Source organism: Pygocentrus nattereri, chromosome 30 (genome assembly GCF_015220715.1).
Source record: "Pygocentrus nattereri isolate fPygNat1 chromosome 30, fPygNat1.pri, whole genome shotgun sequence".
Classification (NCBI taxonomy): domain Eukaryota; kingdom Metazoa; phylum Chordata; class Actinopteri; order Characiformes; family Serrasalmidae; genus Pygocentrus; species Pygocentrus nattereri.
This window is the reverse complement of record NC_051240.1, coordinates 3,660,522-3,671,993: the sequence shown is the minus strand read 5'-3', so window position 1 is coordinate 3,671,993 and position 11,472 is coordinate 3,660,522. Positions and strand designations below refer to the sequence as shown.

The following is an 11,472-nucleotide window of genomic DNA, read 5'->3' as shown; positions in this document are numbered from 1 at the left end:
CAGAACCTTTTTGGTGCTATGCAGAATCAACACATTCTCCATCAGTCTGCGGGACAATTTCACCATGCAGAGAACCGGTTAAGCATGCAAATGGTTCTTTGAGGGTTCATGGCTCTATATGGGACCGCCGTTTTTACTAAAGACCCCTTAAAGAACCATCTTTTTCAAGAGTGGCTAATTAGAACCCTTTTACTCAGAGTGGATGCTGCAATATAATTATCTAATACCATCTACTATTATTTTCACTGCAAAACACAGAACAGTAGCAGGAAAACAGACACAACAATTTCAAAATAAAAGTCCTTTCAGTCCTACGGGTTTCAGATCATTACAAATAATCACTATGGAACAGTAATGACTGGATGTAATGATGGTAGACGCGCTCAGATGTGTCCAAATGATGAACAGATCTACAGAAGACTCTAAAACGACTGCCTAAACAGAAATAGATGATTATTGTTGCTGCCGGAAGAAAACCTTGTATCTCCATTTTTGGCATTTTTTAGTTTTTTGACATAATTTGAAAGTGTCTATTACTCTTTACATTGCTTGTAAATTTTATGATGAATGGCCTAAAAGAAATTACCTAAAATGACATGGGAAAATTTCTGGTTCCATTGACTTACATTGAAAGTGAAGTATGTTTTTTCCTTCTCCTGTAAAGTTACTATTTTGGAGATACACGTTTTTCTTCCGACAGCAGCGATATAGAATATTATATTTAATAACTTGCTGTTGTTGCCAAAACACTTGAAATATGGAATAAACATATTTCAGAGTTTAAATCTGTAAAATGTTATTGTATATAGTATTTACAGCATTGAATATAGTGCTTATAATAAACAAACCCTCTTATGCTGTTTAACAGACTTTAATGTAGTAATCCTGTGACGCTACAAGAAAAGGGCATTTCTCAAAATTTCTGCATAATTAAACGGTTGAGATGTAAACAGAGTCGTTCAGAGTGGGTTGGTGTGAAACGATCTGTTCTAGAGAAAGACGTCCACCTCTAAAAGCTCCCTCATAGAAAGTTATTACATGGACTGGTTATGAATTCGCCGCCTGATGTCTGAGACACTGTTGATAGTTTTGGTGGAGGGATGCATAATATGCAGGGCGCTGCGAGGAAAAATAGTCCCCAAGGAAAACGCCATATTTCAGATTTTCCATTAATTTCCCATCATCTACATTCCATATAAAACTCAGAGAAAGTGATGGAACTTCCCTTTAATAGAAGCAGCTGCTGCACTCATAGCACAAGGAAATGGTCAGCTTTCCAGAGACGGCCAAAGTGGTTCTGGTGTGAGTGGACGAGAGAGCTGCTCTCACTGTGTCTCTCTCTCTCTCTCTCTCTTAGCACAGCTAGCTTAGAGAAATTAAATCTGTCCAACATCTCACAATATGAAGCTGATTTTAGATGTTTCAGATAATAATAATAATAATAATAATAATAATAATAATAATAATATTATTATTATTATTAAGTTAAAGGACTCTGATTTAATTAACGCTAAATTAAACCATGAAAAAACAAACCAAAAACATTCCAGTTTACAGTCAAAGAATATGACCTTTTTATTTTATTGGAGAAATATTTCAAAGCATAATAAATACTTATTTCATTTTCATGAATTTGGAATTGCATGTATTTTTATTTATTCTCTACAGAGACTCGCTATAATAGTGGCCTGTGCCAAAGCTATGGCACACTTTTTATTTTATGTTTTATTCTTTCCCCAAATAAACAAACTTTGCTCTAAAATTTGCGTTAAAGTTCTATATATGGACGTTTTGTGTAGAGGATGTGTTCACCTTGAAAGATTAGTTGCCATTCAAATTAGTTATTTTAGACCTTCTTATTTTTCCTGGTAGTAACGAAATCGTGTGTTAGTGCTTGTGCTCATCGTTCTGCTCCTTCACATGATTTATTATATTATTCTGCGTTTCTATTTGTGATGGACATTTATTAAACACTGTAATATTATTTAATAAATACTGTAATTGTGTATATGGATTTACTAAATATTAAATACTGTAATATTATATATTACAGTTCATATAATATTACAGAATTTAATTATGGTAAAATATCTACAAACTACTATTAACTTTACATTGCGAGAAAAACATATTTTACAACCCACTCCTTAAAAGACGGCTCTTCGGGGCTCTTTAGTAAAGAAAGAACCCTGAACACTCAGAACCATCTGCATGCTTAAAGGATTCTTTGCAGGGTGAAAGGGTTCTTCAGATTGTTGGAGAATGTCTTGTAATGGTTCTAGAGCACCAAAAAGGATTCTACTACTGTTACAAAGTTTGACATAGTAAATACTAGAATGCATTTTGGTGCTAAAAACAACTATTTTCAAAAATTCTCCATCAATCTGAAGAACTATTAAGTACCAGCAAGCAATGTGCGATCGGCGATCAGCAGCTGTTGGGTAACTGAAGACAAATTCCTTGTGTGTGTGAACATATTTGGCCTATGAAGTCAGATTCTGACTATAATGTTATGATAATCTTACACAGATAATAATGTGTCGAACCGTGTTGGCTGTTTAACGATGGAAGCCAGTGATCCTCCCGCAACCATGCAGTACGACACATTTATGGTGATAACATCTACATAAAAGCATGAAAAAGGTTTATTCACTGATTAACCAGCAGAAGCTCCACCAGCAACGTGTGTTCATTTCTGAGACTTTAAATGACTCTCTTTAAACCTGAACACGACACACCGCCAAGGCTAAACTAGCAGCCACCTGTGAAACGTATCTACAGCTTTACATCTTTAAAGGAGAATTCCACCCATTTTCCAAAATTCCTCTAGAAATGAGTGTGAGGCGCAGACAGAGGGATTCAGGGTGGCTTGGTTTGACATGGTTCAGATTTCTTTACAGTGATGGTGATAGGAACCAGGCGTCGTCATGTTTTCTTTGGGGAGCATTCTGCCTCACAGCGCCCTGCGTATTATCTATCCCTCCACCATGAATGAATTTTAAGGCCAAAATCTTCTCACAATTATCACAAAACAGTGACCAGGCAGTGAATTCGTAACCATTTCATGCAATAACTTTCTGTGAGGGAGCTGTTAGAGGTGGACGTCTGGTTCCTATCACCACCACTGTGTTTCACACCAAACCACTCTAAATGCCTCCGTTTCCATCCTAACAACTTAATTCTGCGGGAATTTTCACACTCCGGTGGAGTTCCCCTTCAAGCAAATATCTGCTGATACTGTTACCATTCAAATCAGTATCTGACGGATATGCCCACCATAAACATCACACTTTGGCCCCCCGAGACCAAAAGTTTGTGCACTAAACACACTCAACACAAGACACAGAACCTACCCGACACCTGCAGCACTGCACCGGGGGTGCTCAAACTTTTGCTGTATAAACATTTATATGTTTATTGGTTTTACAGCACTTCGGTTTACACGACGCACATTTAAAGTAAGGTAGAGTTTAGAAAGGTGCTGAGTAACAACGGCACAAAAACACCATCACGCTTACAATAACTACACACACACGTCTTTAAAAAGATGGTTCTTTAGGGTTCTTTGGTACAGACAGTGGTTCTATTTAGAGCCCACGATTTTGAGTGGTTCTCTGCATAATAAAGTGGTTCTTTAGACTGACGGAGAATGTGCTGTGCATGGCCTTTTTGAAAATTGTTCTATACAGCTCTAAAAAGGGTTCTGCTATTGTTACAAGCTTAACATCACACGTGATACTTTTTTAGCAGTATCTAGAACCATTTACAAAAACAAGACATTTTTAACATTATAAGAACCATTTCACCATGCAGAGAACCAGGTAAGCAGGAAATAGTCTCCATAGAACTCAGGGTTCAAAACAGAATCATTTCCTCTACTGAAGAACCCTTGAAGAACCACCTTTTTTAAGGGTGTACACTGCATAGCGGTGCCCAGACAACACACATGCAGCATTTTCACTGAAGGGGGAAACTATTAATGCAAGTTAATGTCAAGGATATTTGATTGGAAGAACTTCTGGAGCTTTTCTGCTCCACACAATTTAAAGAATCTGTTTTCATGGACGTGACACATGAAAACGCTGTGCATGTGAAAACAACAGGGGAAGGAGAAACAGGAGCTAATAAACAGAAATCAGGTCTTCCTCAGTTTGCTCTTCTCACATTGAGATATATCATATCTGCCTGTTAACTGTGAGGAGATTTAAAGGAGAACTTCAGGCAAATTTCCAGCGTGTTCATGCAGTTACAGTTCAGATGTAAACAGAGTGGTGTGGTGGGAAATGCTTCACCCAGTCGGAACTGTTCACAGTGGTGGTGATAGGAACCAGACGTCCACCTCTAAAGCTCCCTCACAGGTTTTGTGAGCTGTTATGTGAAATGGTTATGAACACCCTGAATTTATTTCATTCGTTCATGGATGAGGGGTACATGTGAGGTAAACCACTCCCCAAAGAAAATTACATATTGTCTACAATGAACCATTTTTAAAGGAATTTTAAAACCAGGTGGACGTCCCCTTTAGGTCATTCTAGCTGTGATTACTGTGGTTTATTATGTTTTCAACCTGATAATTGTGGGAAATTCAAATGTATGAATAATCTTCTGTTCAGGCTAAAACTACCCGGTCAAGGCGGAAGTGAGGTGAAGTCACAAAAGAAAACTAAGGGGCTTCCTTTCATTTCACCCCAACAAACAATTTCACTGAATTCTTAGAGATTAAAAAAAAAAGGTGGACCCCTTTGAGTCAATCTAGTGTGATTATCAGAACCCTGTTCCCTCATTATCAGTTTGCTCTTCACACGTTTGAATTTTCAGTGCTAATTGAGGGAAAGTAAAGCGAGGACTCCTGCTGATTTTTCCATGAAACGTCCAGGTGGTTAAAAGGTTCAGATGTGAAAAGAGCGTGAAACACTCCGCTCAGTTAGAACTGTTCACAGTGGTGGTGATGGGAACCAGACGTCCGCCACGACAGCTCCCTCACAGAGGGACACTACACGAAATGGTTATGAGTAATAACTATAATAACTCATTTTCTCTCCAGTCATGCTGGAGGGGTATGCGTGAGGCAGAGCAGACCCCCAATAAAACCTTTTTATTCGACCAAATTGAGCACGAAATCTTTACAGTGATTTCTGAAATGTGGGTGGATGCCCCCTTGAAGTCACTACAGCTGAGATTATCAGAACATTGTGAGCTTATGATCAATTTTCTCCTCACACATTTGAATTTTCAACCCGCTGATTGAGGGAGAAATTAAAAGGGGAGCTCCATCGAATTTGCAAAATTCCGTTAAGTGGCTCAGGTGGAGGTACATGAGAGCCAAAACAGTCGCCAAAGAAAACTTTTAGCCCATTTCACCAAAATGACAGTCTCAACAACCAACCACTGAGTTTTCACCGGATTTTTTAAAAGTGGGTGGGCGTCCCCTGTGGGCCATCACGCCGCGCTATCGGATGAACCAGGTGCTGCAGTTCTGGGCTACTCACCCACGCACTCGTGCGCCTCTCTGGCGGTCGCGCGCTGCCACGGCCGGTCGTAGTGGAAGGGCTTGCAGCGGTCGCACTCCGCTCCGGCCGTGTTGTGCTTGCAGTCGCACACGAGCCCCCCGGACTCGCGCTCCCTGACGCACCGCGACGCGTGCCCGTTACACTTGCAGCGCCCGCCCACCTGCAGGTCGGACACGGCGTAGAAGTGCTGCGCGTCCTCGTCCTCGCCCTCGCCCTCGTCCGGCTCCCCCGGCGCGCGCAGGCGGCTGAAGGTCACTCGGATGTCCGTGGCCGTCACCCAGTCCTGCAGCACGGGCGAGCTGTCGAAGTCGTGCGCCGACGGCCGCCCGTCCAGCGTGCTGAAGGCCACCAGGCCGCCGGACAGCGGCCGTGCGTCCGCGTGCGCGTCCGTGCACACCGCCTCCTGCTCGTTCTGCTTGGTGATGGGCGCGCGGCTGGGCCGGCCGTACACCTTCCGGCACTGCGTGGAGTAGAACTGGAAGGGCACCCAGGTCTTGCCGTAGTCCATGGACTTGGAGATGGCCATCGAGTCCGGCCGCCGCGAGCAGAACTGCACGCTGACGTAGGTCACCTCGAACTTCTTGCCCAGCGAGAGGGTCAGCGAGACGTTGGGCGCGCGCTGCACTCCCGTCTCCGACTGCCAGCACGTGAGGTTGTGCGGGTTGTTGAGGTCGGTCAGGTAGGAGGCCGGGTGCGCGCGCCGCGGGTCCGAGGCGTCGCACGTGTGGCAGGTGCGCGCGCTCTCCTCGCTCCTTGCGCAGTAGCGGTTGGGCCCCCGCGCGCCGCACGTGCTGGAGGCGCGCACCTCCTTGCCGAACGCCGCGTTCACGAAGTCTGGGATGCAGCGGCGCGCGGCTCCGTGCTCGTCGTAGCACGGGTCGGGGCTCGAGCCCTGCGCACCAGCGCGAGCCACGGCCAACCACAGCCCGGCCAGGGCCAGCAGCGCGAGCGACGCGGTCCTCATCGGCGAGTGAGTGAGTGTGTGTGTGAGAGTGTGTGTGTGAGAGAGAGCGCGCGCGCGGGGTGGAGTGTGTATGTCTCTGTTTGTGTGTGTGTGAGGGAGGGAGTGAGAGAGTAAGAGAGAGAGAAGCTTTTTGGAGACTCCTCGCGCGCACCGGACCTGAAGGAGAGCTGCGCGGGACTGAGGGGGCTTCTGCAGGGAAGTTTGGGGAGACGGGAGGGAGCGCGAGCCCCACACACGCACACGCGCGCGCACAGAAGGCAACACGCGCTCAAACGCGATTTCTTTCTATCTCTCTCTCTCTCTCTCTCTCTCTCTCTGTATCTTTCCCCTCTCTCTCTCTCTCTCTCTCTCTCTCTCTCTGTATCTTTCCCCTCTCTCTCTCTCTCTCTCTCTCTCTCTGTATCTTTCCCCTCTCTCTCTCTCTCTCTCTCTCTCTCTCTCTCTCTCTCTCTGTATCTTTCCCCTCTCTCTCTCTATCTCTCTCTCTGTATCTTTCCCCTCTCTCTCTCTCTCTCTCTCTCTCTCTCTCTCTCTCTCTCTCTCTCTCTCTCTCTGTATCTTTCCCCTCTCTCTCTCTCTCTCTCTCTCTCTCTCTCTGTATCTTTCCCCTCTCTCTCTCTATCTCTCTCTCTGTATCTTTCCCCTCTCTCGCTCTCTCTCTCTCTCTCTCTCTCTCTCTCTCTCTGTATCTTTCCCCTCTCTCTCTCTCTCTCTCTCTCTCTCTCTCTCTCTCTCTCTCTCTGTCTCTCTATCTGTGTCTTTCCACTCTCTCTCTCTTTCTCTCTCTCTTTCTCTCTCTCTCTCTATCTATCTGTATCTTCCTACCCCCCTCTCTCTCTCTTTCTGTACCTCTTCTATATGTCCCTCTCTCTCTCTCTGTATCTCTATCTTTTCCCTCTATCTCTCTCTCTTTCTGTATCTTTCCTCTCTCTCTCCCTCTGTCTTTCTGTATCTTTCCTCTCTCTCTCTTGCTCTCTCTTTCTCTCTCTCTCTCTCTCTCTCTCTCTCTCTTTCTGTACCTCTTCTATCTGTCCCTCTCTCTCTCTCTCTGTACCTCTATCTTTCCCTCTATCTCTCTCTCTCTCTCTCTTTCTGTATCTTTCCTCTCTCTCTCTCCCTCTCTCTCTGTCTCTCTCTCTCTGTATCTCTATCTGCCCCTCTATCTCTCACTCTCTTTCTGTATCTTTCCTCTCTCTCTCTCTCTGTCTCTCTCTCTCTCTCTCTCTCTCTCTCTCTCTCTCTCTGTATCTCTCTCTCTGTATCTCTCTCTCTCACTCTCTTTCTGTATCTTTCTTCTCTCTCTCTCTCTCTCTGTATCCCTATCTGTCCCTCTATCTCTCACTCTCTTTCTGGATCTTTCCTCTCTCTCTCTCTCTGTCTCTCTCTCTCTCTCTCTCTCTCTCTCTCTGTATCTCTCTCTCTCTGTATCTCTCTCTCTCTCTCTCTCTCTCTCTCTGTATCTCTCTCTCTCTCTGTATCTCTCTCTCTCTCTCTCTCTCTGTATCTCTCTCTCTCTCTCTCTCTCTCTCTCTCTCTCTCTCTGTATCTCTCTCTCTCTCTCTCTCTCTCTCTCTCTCTGTAGGAGTGAACAGCGGCGCCTTGTGGTGACTTTGTGAATCGCTGCTGAAGACTCAGCGCTGTCACTTATTAAACTGCAGCTGCTGCTAATAGTAACGATAATAATGTTAATAATGTTCAGTTATAATAATGAAACATTAATAATCAGAAGACTAGCAGTAAACAGCCGCTGATACAACAGCAACAAATCAGCACAACCGCTAATATAATATTCAACTACTAATCAGAATATTAATCATAATAATAAGAAAACAGTAAATAACTATAATAAGAACAAAATTAGTACTACTTAAATAATCATATGTATTTTTCGATTATAGCGTTAATAACGTTTACAGTAATATTAATCGCAGCATTATTCAGAAAACTGGCAATAAATAAGTACAACACAAAAAGCACTGCAACAATTACTACAATTAATACTAATAAAAATAACATCATATTCAATCTTAACACTTATAATAATATTAATGGAAACATTTACTTGTAACAATTATTATTATTATTATTATTATTATTATATCATACTCAGTCAAAGCATTCATAATGTTTTTTTTTATATTCATAATGATCATTGTTAATAATTGCAGCATTAATAATAATAAGACCTGCACTAAACAGCAACTATAATGTTGTTATTTAGTAATAATATCATCAATAATAATAGTGATGACTATTATTATAATTTATTAGAAGATTACAATAAGTAAATAATTATTGTCTTATCCTATGATAGTTATTCATATTTTCATTAGGTTTATTATTAGTAATGCTAGTACTATGTTATCATAACAAAGTAAAAACAATAATAAGTGGAATGAATTGATAAAGCATTTATCACTCATCCTAATTTGAACATTATTATTGATTTGATTAATGTAGTATTGTGTGATTTCATGTTTGGTACTGTTATTCTGCTTGCTTTATTTATTATTGCTTTATTCATATCACATTACTGTGTTGTGTATAGTCCTGTAATGTTACTGTGAGAGATCTCCCACTCATTCTCCCCGTGTGTGAATTTCTGATTTCTGTAAGTTTGTAAACCCAGCACTGCTGATTTAAAGTGGAATGTTTACCATCATCACTGTCCTCACTGACCTGATCTGTATTCAAGTTCAGACAGACAGTAAGTTTACTGTAAGTGCTAATGCAAAATATCAGCAGAATAACTGAAAATCACCATGTATGGGCAAAATCACCTGGTGCTGGACAAACAGGGTCCACTTTCCACTAAGTGAAATAGGGGTGATTTCTCCAAAGCAGATGCCACATGTCTAGAACGTTAGCACAATGTCCAAAAATTAACTTAGATTATTCACTGGCCCTCATACCCTGATTTACTGTTTGTTCTAGCTTTAAAAAATGGATGATGAACCGTAATGATAAACAGTGATGATGCTGAGGTGATGACAGGTGATAATGCTGTGCTTAACGGTGGTAATGAACTGTGATGATGAATAGTGAGGATAATGTGATCGACAGTGGTAATGAACTGTGATGATGAATAGGAATAATGCTGCAGTCAGCTGTGATGAACTGTCATGTTGAACAGTGGTAATGCTGTGATCAACAATGATGAAACAGTGATGGTGAAGAGAGGTGAACAGTGATGATGAGCAGTGATGATGAAGTGATAATGAGCAGTGATGAAGCTTTGATGAACATTGATGGTGAAGAGAGGTTAACAGTGGTGATGAGCAGTGATGATGAAGTGATGATGAGCAGTGATGAAGCTTTGATGAACATTGATGGTGAAGAGAGGTTAACAGTGGTGATGAGCACTGATGATGAAGTGATAATGAGCAGTGGTGAAGCTTTGATGATGAACAGTGATGGTGAAGAGCGTTAATGAGCGGTGGTGAACAGTGATGATGAGCAGTGGTGAAGCTTTGATGAACATTGATGGTGAAGAGAGGTGAACAGTGGTGATGAGCAGTGATGATGAAGTGATAATGAGCAGTGATGAAGCTTTGATGAACATTGATGGTGAAGAGAGGTGAACAGTGGTGATGAGCAGTGATGATGAAGTGATAATGAGCAGTGGTGAAGCTTTGATGAACATTGATGGTGAAGAGAGGTTAACAGTGGTGATGAGCACTGATGATGAAGTGATGATGAGCAGTGATGAAGCTTTGCTGATGAACAGTGATGGTGAAGAGCGTTAATGAGCGGTGATGAACAGTGATGATGAGCAGTGGTGAAGCTTTGATGAACATTGATGGTGAAGAGAGGTGAACAGTGGTGATGAGCACTGATGATGAAGTGATAATGAGCAGTGGTGAAGCTTTGATGAACATTGATGGTGAAGAGAGGTGAACAGTGGTGATGAGCAGTGATGATGAAGTGATAATGAGCAGTGGTGAAGCTTTGGTGAACATTGATGGTGAAGAGAGGTGAACAGTGGTGATGAGCAGTGATGATGAAGTGATGATGAAGCTTTGCTGATGAACAGCGATGGTGAAGAGCGTTAATGAGTGGTGATGAGCAGTAATGGTGAGCAGTGAAAATGCTGTCTTTACTTCAACACCCTTGTTTTTTCCTCACATGGCACCAAAACCCTCCAAGTCCTAATTTTGGTTCCACCAATGAGCAACATCGAAATGCTATAGAATGGCCGAACACTCCCCCCGGCTGTACAGAGAAACAGCACTGACACAATGTGTGTGGAGTTAAAGCGGTTTGGACGCTGCCTATAGCGGAACTGACATTAGCACTGTGCACTGTACACTGATGCATAGCAATGCATTTGACATTGAGCTCCAGCTGCAGCTCCCCCTGCACGCCAAACACATTGCTATGCCTCGGTGTAAGTACAGTCAGTGCAGGACAGTCTGTACAGTGAGAGAGCAAGAAAGTCTGAAGGAGCCAGAAAAAGTTTCAAAACTATAACTCATAAATATAATCTATGTTGAATAATAAAATGTTTTATTATTGGTATCACTGTTTTTTTGGGAGGGGAAACTAATATTTTTGGCATCACTGTTTTGCTTGGGATCCTACTAAAACCGACAAATGCAGTCATCTTTATTCAAACCGACTGAGCAGCAGAAACAAAAATAATCTGAAACTCAACTAGCACTATTTCAAATCACCATCCATTACATGTTAATTGAAAAACATAAATTTAAAAACAATAAGAGCTTTATAAAAACCTTAAGAGCTCAGGGGAGTTGACTATGCTGGCACATTTCTTTCCTTGTTTAATACGTCTTAGTATTAAGTTCTTTCTGTGGCTGAAAATACAGGGTGATTAAAAAAGATTCATCCAATTTCAAAATGATTTATTGCGCTTGTAGATCATTACAGAACAATGCAGTCAAATTCATCCTATACCCGATTGAGCATGTCGGGAGTCACTGCGCTCACAGCGTTTTCAGAGCTCATCCAGTGTTGTGGAATCAGCGACGAACACTCTGA

General features: G+C 42.3%; 1 protein-coding gene across 1 annotated transcript in view; it reads right to left on the bottom strand.

The window, feature by feature from the left end:
- Nucleotides 1–6,638, bottom strand: part of ntn1a (netrin 1a) — a 98,703-nt gene extending 92,065 nt beyond the window's left edge. Inside the window, exon 1 of the mRNA XM_037536530.1 lies at nucleotides 5,490–6,638. Coding sequence (XP_037392427.1) covers nucleotides 5,490–6,474 — 985 coding nt within the window. The 5' untranslated portion in view covers nucleotides 6,475–6,638. The remainder of the gene's footprint in view (nucleotides 1–5,489) is intronic.
- Nucleotides 6,639–11,472: the final 4,834 nt, after the last annotated feature.